Source organism: Bubalus kerabau, chromosome X, assembly GCF_029407905.1.
Source record: "Bubalus kerabau isolate K-KA32 ecotype Philippines breed swamp buffalo chromosome X, PCC_UOA_SB_1v2, whole genome shotgun sequence".
NCBI lineage: Eukaryota > Metazoa > Chordata > Mammalia > Artiodactyla > Bovidae > Bubalus > Bubalus kerabau.
Window position 1 is genome coordinate 11,884,544 of NC_073647.1, and position 17,442 is coordinate 11,901,985.

The window sequence follows — 17,442 nt, forward strand, 5'->3', positions numbered from 1 at the left end:
ATGACTACTTTATAAAATCACCAGCTTCCCTAAAAGTTAAACTTAACACCTACCATATGACCCAGCCATTTCATTCCTAGGTTTTACCTCAAGAGAAAAAATGTTTATGTCCATATAAAGACCTATACGCAAATATTCACAGCAGCTTTATTTATAATAGGACACTCAAATATCCATCAACAAGTGAATGGATAAAATGTAGTACAGTATAACTGTAAATATACAGTGGAATACTACCCAACAAGAACGACTAATACAAGCAACGACATGGATAAATTACAAAATAATTATGCTGAATAAAATAAGTCAGACCAAAAAAAAAAGTTCACTGTATGATTTCATTTATAAAAGAATTACAGAAAATATAAACTAATCTATAGTTTAGAAAGCAGATCACTGAACTTTCCTGGTGATCCAGTGGTTAAGAAGCCACCTGCCAATGCAGGGCACATGGGTTCAATCCCTGCTCCAGAAAGATTCCACATGCCATGGGGTAACATGGCATGCCCATGCACCACAACTACTGAGCCCATGCTCTAGAGCCCGCAAGCCACAACTATTGATGCCTGCATGCCCTAGAGTGTGTGCTCTGCAACAAGGGAAGCCACTGCAATGAGAAGCCTGCACAATGCAACTGGAGCCTGCTCACCACAACTAGAGAAAACCCATGTTCAACAATGAAGACCAAGTACAGACAAAATATTTTTAAAACTTTACAAATTAAAAAAAAATGCAACAGCATTATAAAAAACAAAGCAAGCAGATCATTGATTATTCTGGGAGGAAATAGGGAGTAAGGAGGAATGAAATACAAAGAGACAAGAGGAAATTTGGAGGGTGGGTGATAGAAATGTGCATTATCTAGATTGTGGAGATGTTTTCACAAGTGTATATATGTGTTAAAACTCAAGCTGTACACTTTAAATACGCACATTTTATTGTACATCAATTATGCCTAGATGGGCTTCCCTGGTGGCTCAGATGGTAAAGAATCTGCCTGCAGTACAGGAGACCCGGGTTCGATCCCTGGGTCAGGAAGATCCCCTGGAGAAGGGAATGGCAATCCACTCCAGTATTCTTGCCTGCAGAATCCCATGGACAGAGGAGCCTGGCAGGCTACAGTCCATGGGGTCCCAAACAGTCAGACACAACTGAGCGACTAACACTTCATGCCTAGATAAAGTTGGAAAAAAAAAAAAGCCTTCAAACTGCTATAACACTAACAATAGAGTATGGAAGTAGGATCTAGCAAACTTTCCAACCTTATAACTGCTCCTACATTTACTAAATATAAAAATTCACTCAACTAAATAAAAATGAACAATGCTCTATTCCATCAGAGAACAAAAAGATACATTGAATATACTTTAGAAAAAAATGTTAGCTTATAATTACCCATTTAAGCTACAGTCCACAAAACTTGTGTATAAAGACTAGAACAACAACATATTACATGGAAATGCTGTGTTTCATTCACACTGCTTTACAGTTTATATTTTCAATGTGTTACAGAATGAACCATTGATATATTATGTTTTGTTTAAGAGTATTATTTCACAAAGGTTATTTTACAATGATCTGTAATGTCAACCAATTTCCTTCTAGAAGCAATTTAAGGTTGTAACCTAGACGAACAGGATGCAATATTTATTTATAACAGATGACAATGTTTGCATCTCTTACCAAAAAAACCTGGCTTATGAGTTTTCTGTTATATGTCTCAGGTGCCATAAGTTAGTCCAATCAATTGGAATGACCTATGCTACACAATGGGCTTTCCCAGTGGCTCAGACGGTAAAGAATCTGCCTGCGATGCAGAACAGGATTCGATCCTTGGGCTGGGAAGATGCCCTGGAGAAGGAAATGGCTACCCACTCCAGTATTTTGCCTAGAGAATCCCATGGACAGAGGTGCCTGGCAGGCTACAGTACATGGGGTCACAAGAGTCAGACACAACTGAGTGACTAACACACATATGCTATATAACAAAGAAAAAGAAACCAAATGAAGGATTTAGAAAATCATTTTTTAAATGGCAGAGATTTGCTAAATAACAGTTAAGCTATTTCATATACAATTAAGATTTTAGTATCAATAAGTAAGCTTAAAATGTACAAAATAATTTTTTTTCTAATGGCAATTGTGGTAGAACAGGCAATCTTGTGCTCAAACATCTTAAAAAGGCTTTTATCCAGCCCAAGCATTGATAGTCATGTCATCCTGAGAAAGAGCATAAGCCTACCCCCTACCTCTATATCAGGTACATTAAGCAATACACACACACACACACACACACACATGCTTTTTCAGGAACAAACAGGGAACCATATGGGAAATAACATTTTAAATAGTAGACCTGTAATGGCCATGGATTCATTCCTTCATTTAAATAAACATTAAGTAACTACCCACTCCAGTACTCTTGCCTGGAAAATCCCATGAACGGAGGGGCCTGGTGGGCTGCAGTCCATGGGGTGGCTAGGAGCCGGACATGACTGAGCGACTTCACTTTCACTTTTCCCTTTCATGCATTGGAGAAGGAAATGGCAACCCACTCCAGTGTTCTTGCCTGGAGAATCCCAGGGATGGGGGAGCCTGGTGGGCTGCCGTCTATGGGGTTGCACAGAGTCGGACACGACTGAAGTGACTTAGCAGCAGCAGCAGCAGCAACTACCCACTATGTACCAAATGCTTGTGATACAGAGATTAATAAAATGCCTTCCCTACCCATAACAAAAGTTCACAGATTTTGGATGATACATCTTTGGAAAAAACGCAATGAAAAGTAACTGAATGTTCCCCAAAGATGGATAAGATGGCCAGTATTAGAGGAACTAACTGCAATTAGAGGCAAAAAACATGATTAAAGTGACAATGGTTCTTTTAGGGACAGGTCAAATTGAGATTCTTAACAGAAACAAAAAGACCTGGGTAACACTGCAAACATGACTGGGAGAGACGTCCAGCCTATACATTTTCGACAATAAAACAGAATGCTAGCTTCAATTATCATGTTCCTGACAGAATAAACCTTATAAGACAAAAAAAATCCATGTTCTTAACAAAAGGACATGATGTAGCTCTGGCATGTAGAATTACTTAAGAAGCAGGCTAAGCGGTGGTCTGAATGTTTTTTGTACTTCCAAAATTCATGTTGAAATTCTAATGCCCAATGAAATGCTATTAGGAGGTAGGCTCTTTGAGAGATGAATAGGTCATAAAAGCATAGTCTCATGAATCAGAGTAATGCCCTTAGAAAAGAGAGCTCCTTGCCCCTTTTACCACATGAGAATACAACAGTAAGTTAGCAGTCTGCAACCCAGAAGAGGGCTGTCATGAGAACCCAACCATGCTGGCACCCTGATCTTGGACTTCCAGCCCCCAAAACTGTGAGAAATACATTTCTGTTGTTTATAAGCCCCACAGTCTATGGTATTTTGTTATAGAAACCTGAATGGACTAAAACAGGCTAATGAAAACTTACGCTAGACTATTTCTAAGAAATAGTTTTGCAAAAAAAAAAAGAAAAAGAAAAAGAAATAGTTTTGCAAAAAACTGCACATTTCAAGGCAAGAACCAGAGAAGCAAGATGCAGAGCAATGCATCCAACAAAATAAAAGTATAATAGTTAAAACAAAAAACTATACCTAAGAACCCCGATTGCTGTCTTCTTTTTGTTAGTAGAGATAAATTACTTCTTTGTAACTCATGTATAGGAAAGAAACACCAAAAAAGCAAGGCCTTAGGTAAAGGAAGCAGTCAATTGACTTCCGCTTCCAAGGGATAGGAGAGTGTTGATACAATAAGAAGCTTCAAGGTTGAATGGCTCTTATATGCAAACTGATCTGAAGACAGAATACTAAGTACATTCAAGACAATGTACTCAAAGGGGTTAAATGTTCCATAATCTGCCAAAGAATAAAATCATTTGACTTGGGGTTTTGTTTTTAATGTTTCTCTGGTCACTTAACAAGCAACTAAGAGGGCTTGGGAGACTGGAGGAGGAGAGACTCTCACCCCACCCTTCCCACCTCCAGTCAGATTTACAACCTTGGACACCAGGTGACAAATGAAGGTCCTGAGGTTTGGCGAAGAGGGCTCTGATTCTGCATGAGAAGGAAAGGATCAGAGAGTCAAAGCCAAAAAGATCCTGGGCCACTAAACCCCAAACCAGCTAGAATCATTTTCAGTCTCCAAAACTAAACTCAAGCTAGCTCCATGACTAATTTTTAGACATAACTTTTTATTGACAGCAGCAATCAGCATACTACACCCTATGGATCAAACCCATTGGATTTTTGTGGTAAAGTTGTGCTGTCACAGACACTCCTTTATTTACACGTTGTCCACGGCTGATCTCACACTACAATGGCAAAAGCGAGTAGCTGCAACAAAAAACATATGGCCCACAAAGGAAAAAAATATTTACCATCTCATCCTTTACAGAAAAGGTTTGCTGACCACTAATTTAGAAGAAAGAAAAGGAAAGAATACCTACTAGTTATTACTTTTTCTGAAGGGCATACAGAAGAATAGACCTCTTATAGTTTAGTTCAGCAATCAGAGTCCATCTCTGGGAGTTTCTCGGCAGTCCAGTGGTTAGGACTCAGCACCTTCACTGCTAAGGGCCCAGGTTGAATGCCTGGTAGGGAAAAGATCCCACAAGCTGCTCGGCATAGCCAAAAAACAGAGAGTCCATCTCTGATATTCTTTCCCCTAATTTATAAAATATGCTTTTTGCCATCTTGATGTGGGGATCATCTGTGAGGCATCTATGACATGGCAGCTCAAAAGCCTAATAATCACTATACATTCCTATTAAGTTTCTCAAACTTACTGTCAGACTTGAGATTGCAACCACCAGATAGACTCATAACTGTTCCTAATCCTTGCTTGCTTGCAGTAAACAGCCCAAGGCTATCTGACAGAATATAAATACTGTTTTTCATATTTAGGACATAAAATTTTGACATGCCAGAATCTTTTAGGGAGCAAATGACTACCTTTTAATTATAGAATGATAAATAAGGATTTCTCCTGATCAGACAAAGTACCCTGAAATATAAGTGTATCTAAAATGCAAGCCTCCCAAACCAGATACCAGTTCTGTCAGTGGCTGGTGAAGGAGATCAGACCTGAGATAGCTTAAGTATTATCTGTCTAGATTGCTCCTAGAGAGAAAAAAATGGGAACAAACAAGAGGAAACTCATCCAAAGACGTCATGAAAAGCAGGATGCTATGTTAGTGAACTCCTCTGGCCAGATGACAAGGACTACCTAGAGTCTGCACTGAGGAGGAATCTGGTAAATTCTAACACTGAAAGAGTGAGTACTCAGTCTTAACTTCAACTATGAAAAATTTCTTTCTCAGACAATGGGGGAGGAGAGGAATCAGCTAGCCAAAGAGAAACAAACACTGAGCCAGGGAAATGAACTTTCTCAAATCCTCCATGCTGGGAGAAAGAGGCTAAGAATCAGTATAAGCTATCCTAGAAAAGGGGATGGAGAAGGCAACGGCACCCCACTCCAGTACTCTTGCCTGGAAAATCCCATGGACAGAGGAGCCTGGTAGGCTGCAGTCCATGGGGTCGCTAAGAGCCAGACACGACTGAGCGACTTCACTTTCACTTTTCACTTTCATGCATTGAGAAGGAAATGGCAACCCACTCCAGTGTTCTTGCCTGGAGAATCCCAGGGACGGGGGAGCCTGGTGGGCTGCCGTCTATGGGGTTACACAGAGTTGGACATGACTGAAGTGACTTAGCAGCAGCAGCAGCAGCAGAAAAGGGGAAACATTCATTTGTTTTTCAACTAGTATTTATTCAGCACCTACGTACCAGGCACTAAGGTTAGAGGTACTAAACAAAACACACAAAAACCCTCATTCTCATGGAACTTACTTACATTCCAGTGGGGCTGTGGCATAAAATACAGCGCATATTATATGGTGCCAAATGCTCAGAAGGAATATAGTGAACAATAGGGAGTGTTGCGGTGGGGGTGAGGTAGCCAAAGAAGTCTACACTGCAGAGGTGGCATTTGAGTGCTTCTGGGCTATCGTGCTTTGTAGTACACCTGACAGACTAGAATAGAGGGTTAGCCCAAGAAATCAAATTCTTTAAACTCATGGAATATCCATGTGAGTCATGAGCTTACAGCTGTGACTGCCACTGTTCTTCAGATACAGTAACATAACCTGTTCTCTATGGGGACAAAGTTCAAGAGAAGAAAGTACACAGTGTATGTTACTCTCAGTTAGATAAAAGCATACAAAAATCCCTCTCTGAAATGTTCCCAAAATAACAAAGAACTAATAAAGTATAAACTCAAGGACAAAAAATAGAAGGAACAAGGACAGACAAGAGATGTCAACAAACAAGCAGATAAAGTTTTTAAAAATGTGAAGACCTCATACAGCACAGAACTTTTATGTAGGGAATACCATTTTGACAGTACATGGCAGGATACAAGGAAAGACAAACCTATAGCAAGGTAGTACTGACAAACATCTCAAACTAGATTAAAATGCTGCAGGAAAAATGTAGAGCCTACCCTGGAAAGAACAGAAAGGAAACCCTACAGGTGATTTTTTTTAATGGGTCACTGCCACACAATTTAAACAAGCAAGAGCCCTGCAGCCCTAGGGGATTACCAGTCTTGGTGTTAAACTGACAACAGAAGTAGCAAAGAGACTTAATCAGCTGCCAGAATAAAACTTACTTCAAAGAAAAGGGTAAATTTAAACTAAAAGCTCCTTATCTCTATACCAGTTGGTCACCAAAAGCCTAAGTTAAAAGCAAAGATAACTGTAGTAAATCTAGTTTTATCTGGGTCCCCAGTGGAGAAAGGAGGAAAGGACTAGGATACCTCCTCCCTCTTAATCATACATAAATTTCAAAACCACAGAAAATACCTGAGAATTGAGCATAAGCATCCTCTAAATCCTCTGGAGAAGGGAATGGCAACCCACTCCAGTACTCTTGCCTGGAGAATCCCATGGACAGAGGAGCCTGGTGGGCTACAGTCCATGGGGCCACAAAGAGTCAGACACAACTGAGTGACTGAGTGGACATATCCTCTAACAAAATATAACCAGTGAAGGACTTCCCTGGTGATCCAATGGTTAAGAATCCACCTGCCAACACAGGGGGCGTGGGTTCAATCCCTGGTCTAGGAGGATTCCACGCGCTATAAGGCAACTAGGCCTGTGCACCACAACTACTGAACCCGCCTGTCCTGGAGCCTGTGCTCTTCAACAACAGAAGCCATCGCAACGGGGATGCACTGCAACTAGAGAAAGTCCCATACAGAGCAACAAAGACTCAGCACAGCCAAAAATAACAAATTAAATAAATAAAATTTTATATAAAACTAGTGAGGCAGAAAATATGACTTCTCCAACAGGTTTCAAAACTTAAGACATCCAAGTGTTGCAAAATCTTCCTTGAGATAGCATAACACCTAACAAATAGCAAAAATTCTTTCCATTCTTGAAAAATCAGAAGTACCTTATTTTTCTATCATTTATTCCTCCTTTCTATAGAAGCAACTATTTCTTCCAAATGCTCAATACAAAAAACAACGCTAGGACTTCCATGAAGGTCCAGTGGTTAATAATCTGCCATGCAGTACAGGGGACGCTGGTTTGATCCCTGGTCAGGGAACTAAGATCCCAACATGCCACCGAGCAACTCAGCCTGCATGCTGCAACTACTGAAGTCCGTGCACTCTGGAGCCCGCATGCCACAACTAGAGACCTTGCACACCACAAGTACCGAGCCTGCACACTCCAGAGTCCAAGTGCTGCGACACATGACCCAACGAAAACACCACATGCTGCAAATTCAGATCCAATGCAGTCAAATAAATTTAAAAAACAGAAAGAACAATGCTAAAGAAATTCTATTCAAAAGCTAGGGAAAATAATACTCTCCTCTTTGTTACACTTTTATAACATCTGCTGCACTTACTTTTAACAGATAAAATGTGTATCAAAGTTGCTTAGTATTTTTAAAATCAAGTTCAAAAGAACTGAACATCTCCACATTTCAAGAGTTCACCAAAGATTTTATTAAAGTTTCACTTTTGCTTATTTTCTGCCCTCCATAAAATTATTGGAAAATATCTAAAAATTAAAGATAGAAATGCTAGAAAGCAGAAACTAATGTAAACACAAGGGTAAGAGTACCAAAAAGATTTCTTACAAATATCATCTCAAATTTTTTTCTGTTGATAATAATCTTAAAAGTACAAGCTGGACACTTCTCTCATTTCTTAATTTAAAAACAAAGATCTATAGAAAATGCACTAAGTTTGTCTTTATGAATATTCTTCAACAGTCAAATTTATTCTTAGTAACACATACTATATAATGTACATCTTACCTATTAAAGATTTGATATTTTCTAAGATTAAATCACTAGTAATATTTCCAGATAAATCTTGCCCCAATTCAGCAATCAGCTTGGCATAACCTTCATTTTCTTCTCTTAACAAATTAAATTTTTGCTGCTTATAACTGAAATTAGATAAACATCATAAAGCAGATAAAATTAATTTCAATTAACAGGCCTGCATAAGATTAATGTATTATTTTCATTGAATTTTCTTACTCTTATATTAAACCACCAAAAGAACAGTTGTTGAAAGTTTACCTCTTTGTATATCTTTTAGGATAGAAAATAACAGTGATTCATAAGAGACACCCCAATATGAATTACACAGAGAAACCAGCTACACAAGGAAATGATACTGCTAACATAACACTATCTCCATCATTGACAAGAGTATACTCTAGTTGTAAATTATTTTACTGGTAGTAATAAAAATGTTGATTATTTTAACTTCTAATAAGGAAAAAAAATCAACACTGGTTTCACACAGGTAAAGTTCACTGCTGACTCAATAACCATAGGCCACTCTTAGAAAGAAAAAACACGAGACACACTCTAACAGCAAAAACAACAAAAGTCTTCAAAACACCTTTAAAAATTTCTGGTATTCAACATGGGAAGTAAAAAACATACACAGGCACTTGATCTGCAACATAAAAATGCATGTACTTACAAGAGTTTTGTCTTGATTTTAACTGACTTTTGATTGAATTGCTGTGATTGTTTGATAAGCCCTAATGATTCCAATGTTTCTGGATCCAAGCGTTCCTTTAGAACTGTGTCTGAAACTAAATACTGTATTAAAAAATATTAAAGGCCATTTATTCCTCAGCATTCCAACTATGCATCCACAATCTTAAAACATGCAAAATAATTTTCTCAAATAAGAATATTAAAATCACATATTATATACACATATACAACTTTATAAAATATGGAACTTTATAAAGTTGTAAACTTTATACAACTTTATAAAAAGGCTTAGAACTTCAATTTAACAAAAATGATGACTCTCAAAGTATTGAAAAATACAACACGTAGCTTTTTAAAACTTCACTAAAAATTATATGCATGCTCTCCATAGCCTACAAATGACAAGAACTACAGATGTAATTCTGATTAATTTTAAGTCTGATTAAAATTGAATTTTCTTTAAAATAATGCAGCACTTCAGCCTTCTTTCGTTTCTACTGTTTAAGTCAGATTCTAGTGCAGCAAAGACAAGGACATTATTCCAGATCTGAGTAATGCCATTCCTCCTTGGTTCTAAATTTATGAACATAAAATGGTTTACTAGACAATGATTATGACAAGTTCTAGAATTTACTATTTTTAAACTACCTCCATTCTTTTTCTCCTTGCCGAATAGTTTATGAAAAATCATTCAGTTTAAAAGCTGTCCACATCATTTCTACTCATCTGATAGATACTTACCTTTTCCTTAGTTAGAAACTTTCTAGATCAGGAGTATCACCAAAGTTTCTATATGCATAGACAGTTTGATACAGTAGCATGCCTATTTCATAGAAACAGCATGTCTAATTTTACAAAGCATTCCATTTCAAAACCCAAGTCTCACCTTATAATGAACAGTCAAATGAATGTCAATATCCTCCTCCATTAACATGATTCATTGTGATTACAATCATTTCATAAAAAATTGAGAAATGGAAAGTATTTTTAAAAACTTACCAAACATGCTAATACCAATTGTGTAAAATAATCTCTCTTGCTTTTTTCTTCTAAACAATTTGTTTCAATATCTACAATGATGAAGGAAAAAAAGGTGAAAGTTTGATGATTGATTTTTCTAGACTACAGAACTATAACATACCTTGCTTCTTTAAAACTAGCTAAATTTAAAATACCTCATTCTGAATTGGGAGGAAAAGTTTAAACTGTGATAAGCATAAGCTGTCCTTCATATGCATATGAATAATTAGAATTAATTTCTCACGATATTGAAGACTGACCTTGTGACCAATGGCATATTCATAAAATGGTCAGTTGATTATGGAGCTATGTGCTAAGGCACTGGAAGCAACAAAGCTTCAAAAAACTACTGCTTTCAAAAAAAAAATGGAAACATTCGGGAATTTCCTGGTGGTCCAGTGGTTAGTACTTGGTGTTTTCACTACCCAAGGCCTGGGTTCAACCCTTGGTTGAGGAACTAAGGACCCACAAGTCGTGTGGCATAGCCAAGGGAAAAAAAAAATGGAAACATTCAAGCAAAGTTTAAATGACCACGTGTCAGAGACAATAAGGTGGAAAATTGAACTGGGTGACAACAAAGATCTCTTCTAATACTAAAGACGCTATTATTCATGAAGATCAAGCCTTTGACTGACTACATTGGTACCACGTACCATGTTCTAACCAAGCTACTTGGTCAGCAACTCTATGAAAACTGTATTAAAAGATATTTTTAACATCTTATTTTGAATTACAATTCTAGTCAGCAAAGAAAAATTCAGTGGTTTCATTTTCTTCCTACTTAAATATTTTTTTAAGAAAATGACACCTCCTTGAGCTTCAGTAAGTTATTCAAAGAATTTGTCAAACAATTTTCTCATCTAAAGTATAGAGGAAATAAACAATTAGTTCTAAACGCTAAGCATCAAAAACTTCAACCAGGATTAGCAGGATTACCAGACTGATTTCAGAATTATTGTTTTAACTGATTACACACCATTACTTTGCTTTAAAAATCAACTTATATTTAAAATGTACTACAGAAAAAGGCACCCATTTTAGTGATGCAATAAAAATTCTCCTCTAAGAGTTCTAGGGTTCCCCTCAGACAGACATTGTATCACTGCTTTCCTTCAGTTTACTTTCTATTGACATCACTAAGAATCAAAAGAGAAGAGGATCTATTGTTAAACACATCCACATTTTCCTGGCCCTTCTCCACTTTTCCTTCTTGGAAAGTGCCATTTTCCAATATTCTGACTACTATAGCTAAGCACACAATCAGATCAAGGGTATTAAGGGAATTTCAGCGTGCAATTTATACACCCTGTAATGTACTGTAAATTGCAGTACAATCTCAATCCCTCAGTAAGACTTTAAATTCATGTGCATCTCGTCAATCTTTTCCAGGGACTCCCAAGTGGTCTCCCCATTAACTGGTTTTCTGGTCCCTCCCCAGCCTAGAACTTCAAACACACTGATCTTGAGAGGTCAGGACTAAATTGGGCCTCTTCTTTTAACTAATATCTATCTACTCTCCAAGGCCCTACACTGGTTTTCTGGTCCCTCCCCAGCCTAGAACTTCAAACACACTGATCTTGAGAGGTCAGGACTAATATCTATCTACTCTCCAAGGCCCTACAGTCCCTAAGATCTACCTCCAAAGTCCCAAAAATGAGAGTACTTGGGTAGCAGGTTCACCTTCTACAAACCAAATATATTCTCCTCTTAGCCACCAGACCTGATTAAGATACAACTCTCTGGGTTCTGACCATGTTAGGAAATGCTTAATGGGACCTCAGTAAATTTCTTAGCTAAACTATCTCAATCATCAACACAGGAATCTATTATCCCAATTATGCATTCCCTGTTTACTTTATTCTTTTTATTCTTCTAACTCATGAAACTATTCCAATAAATTCATATACTATTCCTGACTCCTCAACCCCAAATCAGCATCAAAATTCTCTTTAATTTCCCTCTGATTTTACTAAAAAGTCCTCAGTAATTTAAAACTCTAGGCCCACTATTACCTATCACCTAACCCAGCTCAGATGTCCCAACAGTGCATCAAGTTACATTACACTTTCCTTTTGAGTTAATATATTAATAACTCTCAGGCCCGTTCACCTTACACGATTAGTCTTTTAAAGGAAAATGCTATCTCAACCAGGAAAATACAGCACTGATTTCCCTTATAATTGTCAAAATATTAGAAAGATAACATGATGCAGTAAAAACATCATGGACTCTAGAACCAAAAACACCCAGGTTCAAACTCTGCCTTACTAGCTGTGTGGCCTTGAGAAATTACTTTCTTAAGCTTCAATTTTCTGATCCATAAACCTACCTTACAGAAAACATTAAATGCTTAACATAGAGAAGATGTTCCAAAACGGCACCTATATTATTATCAGTTATAATCATTATCATTATCATGATCATTATCATTAGAGATAGCTCGCGTTCTTACTCCTATTCCCCTATCTTGGTCTGGGGTCACCCTGGGATCATTTCTTTTTCTGCCAAGGGTAGGAGTGGGTGAGTGAGGGGGGCAGGTGTGGGAAATTCTCTTTCCAAGTTTGCCATCCTAATCTTGCTTGTAAAAATGGACTGGATAGGCTAAAAGAAATTTCCCAAGAGCAACCAAACACCATCTTCATGAATTCATGTTACTAGTAAAAAGCACTGACTTGTAACAATAATTCTTATTACTACACAACTATGAAGAAAAAATATATCCTAACAAGTCAATAAAAAAAACAAATTGATAAGCTGATAACTGATTACCCAGAGAAAGACAAAAATATATTTCTGACACTATCAAGGACTAACAGCTTCCACAAACTGATATCTACAAATCATTCTTTCAGGCTTATAAACGTATCAGTTCAGTTCAGTTGCTCACTCGTGTCCAACTTTTTGCAACCCCATGGACTGCAACACACCAGGCTTCCCTGTCCATCACCAACTCCCGGAGCTTGCTCAAACTCATGTCCATCAAGTCAGTGATGCCATCCAACCATCTCATCCACTGTCGTCCCCTTCTCCTCCTGCCTTCAATCTTTTCTAGCATCAGAGTCTTTTCTAATGAGTCAGTTCTTCAAGTCAGGTAGCCAAAGTATCGGAGTTTCAGCTTCAACATCAGTCCCTCCAATGAATATTCAGGACTGATGTCTTTTAGGATGGACTGGTTGGATCTCCTTGCAGTTCAAGGGACTCTCAAGAGTCTTCTCCAACACCGCAGTTCAAAAGCATCGATTCTTTTGTGCTCAGCTTTCTTTATGGTCCAACTCTCATATCCATACATGACTACTGGAAAAACCATAGCTTTGACTAGACGGACCTTTGTTGGCAAAGTAATGTCCCTGCCTTTTAATATGCTGTCTAGGTTCGTCATAACTTTTCTTCCAAGAAGCAAACATCTTTTCATTTCATGGCTGCAATCACCATCTGCAGCGATTTTGGAGCCCAAGAAAATAAAGTCTGTCACTGTTTCCACTGTTTCCCCATCTATTTGCCATGAAATGATGGGGCCGGATGCCATAATCTTTGTTTTTTGAATGTTGAGTTTTAAGCCAGCTTTTTCACTCTCTCTCTTTTACTTTCATCAAGAGGCTCTCAGTTCCTCTTCACTTTCTGCCACAAGGGTGGTATCATCTGCATATCTGAGGTTATTGATATTTCTCCCGACAATCTTGATTCCAGCTTGTGCTTCATCCAGCCTGGCATTTCTCATGATGTACTCTGCATATAAGTTAAATAAGCAGGGTGACAATATACAGCCTTGACCTACTCCTTTCCCAATTTGGAACCAGTCCATTGTTCCATGTCTGGTTCTAACTGTTACTTCTTGACCTGCAGATTTCTCAGAAGGCAGATAAGGTGGTCTGGTATTCCCATCTCTTGAATAATTTTCTAGTTTGTTGTGATGCACAGTCAAAGGCTTTGGCATAGTCAATAAAGCAGATGTTTTTCTGGAACTCTCTTGCTTTTTCTACAATCCAACGGATGTTAGCAAGTTGATCTCTGGTTCCTCTGCCTTCTCTAAATCCAGCTTGAACATCTGGAAGTTCTTGGTTCACATGTGTTGAAGCCTTGCTTGGAGAATTTTCAGCACTACTTTGCTAACATGTGAGATGAGTGCAATTGTGAGGTAGTTTGAACATTCTTTGGCATTGCCTTTCTTTGGGATTGGAATGAAAACTGACCTTTTCCAGTCCTGTGGCCACTGCTGAGTTCCCCAAATTTGTTGGCATATTGAGTTTGAGTGCAGCACTTTCACAGCATCATCTTTTAGGATTTGAAATAGCTCAGCTACAATTCCATCATCTCCACTAGCTTTGTTTATAGTGATGCTTCCTAAGGTCCACTTGACTTTGCACTCCAGGATGTCTGACTCTAGGTGAGTGATCACAACATCGTGGTTATCTGGGTCAGTAAGATCTTTCTGTATAGTTCTTCTGTGTATTCTTGCCGCCTCTTGTTAATATCTTCTGCTTCTGTTAGGTCCATACCATTTCTGTCCTTTATCGAGCCCATCTTTGCATGAAATGTTCTCTTGGTATCTCTAATTTTCTTGAAGAGATCTCTAGTCTTTCCCATTCTATTGTTTTCCTCTATTTCTCTGCACTGATCACTGAGGAAGGCTTTCTTATCTCTCCTTGCTATTCTTTGGAATTCTGCATTCAGATGGGTATATCTTTCCTTTTCTCCTTATAGTAAAAACAATTTTTTAAATTGAAACTTGACTCATGTTGTATTTATTTGTAATATAATATCTTTAGCGCCTGCTCTAAAAATTAAAATCAATCAATCCAATAGATAGCAAAGACAAATACTTTACCATCTAAATCAGGAGTTTTAAGATTGACAGGAGGGAAAACAAACAGAAAGGGGACACACTGTCGTCCAATCAATTGTCTGCTCTCTTCATTTATCACTCAGTCCACATACATTTTGACCTGTTCATAACATTACTGATGCTATAAAATCTTAAACATCATGAAGGATCAAGGGCCGGGCATTTAGATTTGTTGCAATCAAATTCCAGATTCTCAGTAAGACAAATTAAGTAACCTATCTCATTCTAAGAGTTAAGATTAATGAGCTAAAGTAAAGTAATTCATTCCAGCCTGAAAAACTCTCAGAGAATAAGTCTTATTTTAAAGTGAATATTATAATGTCTGGTAATGTTTTCTAACAGATCAAAGTTACAGAAAGTTAAAGACTGATGTGGAAAACTGTGCTCAGATACTTTAATTCAGATTTAAAATCAGAGAAATATATTTGTAATATACATTATTTTTCAAATCCATGCTTCCCATGGAGGGATACTACCTTTTGTTCCAAGTCAAAGAAATTCTATTCTTATCTTGCATGTGAAAATGAAAGTCACTCAGTCTTCTCTGACTCTTTGCAACCCAATGGACTACACAGTCCATGGAATTCTCCAGGCCAGAATACTGCAGTGGGTAGCCTTTCCCTTCTCCAGGGGATCTTCCCAACCCAGGGATTGAACCCAGGTCTCCCACATTGCAGGCGGATTCTTTACCAGCTGAGCCACCAGGGAAGCCCAAGAATACTGGAGTGGGTAGCCTATCCCTTCTCCAGGGATCTTGCATGAATTCTTATTTATTCTGGACAAAGAGAGAAGTTTTATTTTCAAAGCTGGTTTCTCATCCTCAAAACAAAAGTATTTTTGATTACTTTGGCTCTTCTTGCTCTTTTTAAAATTAAAAATCAAAAGAGTACAATAGCAAAGTAATTATCTCTTGAGTGTCCTAAGCTTGATATTCTGACATTCATTGATAACCTGCATTGAATAATATTAATTAGGTGGTTACTAAAATCTGAATAATTCAGATTAACTTCAGAAAACCTGGATTTTTAAACCTGAAATGACTTAACTTAGCTCAATTTTATACAAAGATACATTTGGAAAAATTCAAACCATTTAAATTATAAACTAGAACTATTTAAATATAGTGATTAAACTCACATTTGACTTACAATACTATAATCTCTATAAAGTAAAAAAAATATAACCTAGATTTGTAGAAACATTTGTAAAATCCTTAGCTTAAAAAAAAATTGTATTTAACATTAATTTTCCAAACACTTTTTACAAGTGAAATAAAGGGTATTTATAAGTGAAATTAATACAGGCTTATTAATACCTACCTAATATGCAGAATACATCAGCAAGAATGGAGGGCATATCCTCACGAAATTCCTAATTTAAAAAAAATATAATTATTCATAGTAAATCCTAGAATAGCACACTAGCAAGTATTATGGGTTCACAATAACACTCTTCAGTAAAACTTAAAAACAAAACCCTAATACCACTATGTTGACAAATAAAATTCTTCAAGTTTCATAATACAGAGAAAATTAAGACAGGGAGATAATGGTTAGAAAACCTGTTTAAATGTCTACCATGAAATAACTTGAGTTAAAAAAAAAAAGAACCTTAAACAAGCACCTCAGGAAATAATAAAAAACACAAATGAGTAACATTTTTCCAATGAAGTTTCATGTCAGAAACTACTGGAATTTGGAGTACCTTACACCTATCTAAAGTAAGAGTGTTTAAAGTGGTACATTTCTCATCTAAAACTTTAAATGCTGTGCTCATACCTGAGTCAACATTGACCTAAGCAAAAATCATAGTATTCAGAACAGAAATCTGAAAAATGCAATAAGTACAAGCAGTTGTCTCATAACTCAAGATTCTCTGAAGATGAAAATAACTACCAAAAATCTGTATTTTCCTTATGCACTGATGTTTGCAGTCTTTGGAAAAACGGATCCAACATTTATAATAGATTTGTCTCCTGACTTCACACTCCCATGCCCAATTTTAGAGCCATTTTTCATTAGTAAGGATCACTGTTCAATTACTGCAATTAGTTTGCTGGCACTATAGCAACACTAAAATTAGCCTATTTTCAGAGAGTAAAGAAAAGAAATATAATTCTAAAGGAAAACCTGGCAGCTGTAAGAGACACAAGATATGTTTCTGTGGCTGATATGGGACAGTGCAATATGGGACTATGAGAATCTAGCCACGACAAAAGTTCCAGCTGCAGAAGCATATATATTACTAAGCACTCAAAGAAAGGGAAGCTAAGAAAGAATGAAACACATTAAGTTCATTTGGACTATTCACTCTCAATAAGTGGGAAGAGTATTAGAATCAAATTCCATTAACACAATAAACCCTATACTCATGCCCAATTTACAGAATGAAATGACCTTAATTGCCAATCAGACATTAGTCTTTTCTTAAGGGCTATGAAATCTGGCTATGTCTACTTGAATGAAAGTGCTCCAAAATAATAGAGCAAGACAA

The 17,442-nt window shown here is 37.2% G+C and overlaps 1 protein-coding gene across 15 annotated transcripts in view; it reads right to left on the reverse strand.

Annotated features, from left to right (window-relative positions):
• Nucleotides 1–17,442, reverse strand: part of THOC2 (THO complex subunit 2) — a 117,883-nt gene that overhangs the window by 79,589 nt on the left and 20,852 nt on the right. For all 15 annotated transcript variants that reach the window (XR_008708338.1, XM_055564407.1, XM_055564403.1 and 12 more), the window contains exons 4-7: nt 16,269–16,320; nt 10,086–10,156; nt 9,067–9,188; nt 8,385–8,518 (exon numbers count right to left, since the gene is read on the reverse strand). Coding sequence is in view for 14 of the 15 variants with exons in the window: in XM_055564407.1 (XP_055420382.1) it covers nt 8,385–8,518; nt 9,067–9,188; nt 10,086–10,156; nt 16,269–16,320 (379 nt within the window). In the remaining variant the exon portion in view is untranslated. The remainder of the gene's footprint in view (nt 1–8,384; nt 8,519–9,066; nt 9,189–10,085; nt 10,157–16,268; nt 16,321–17,442) is intronic.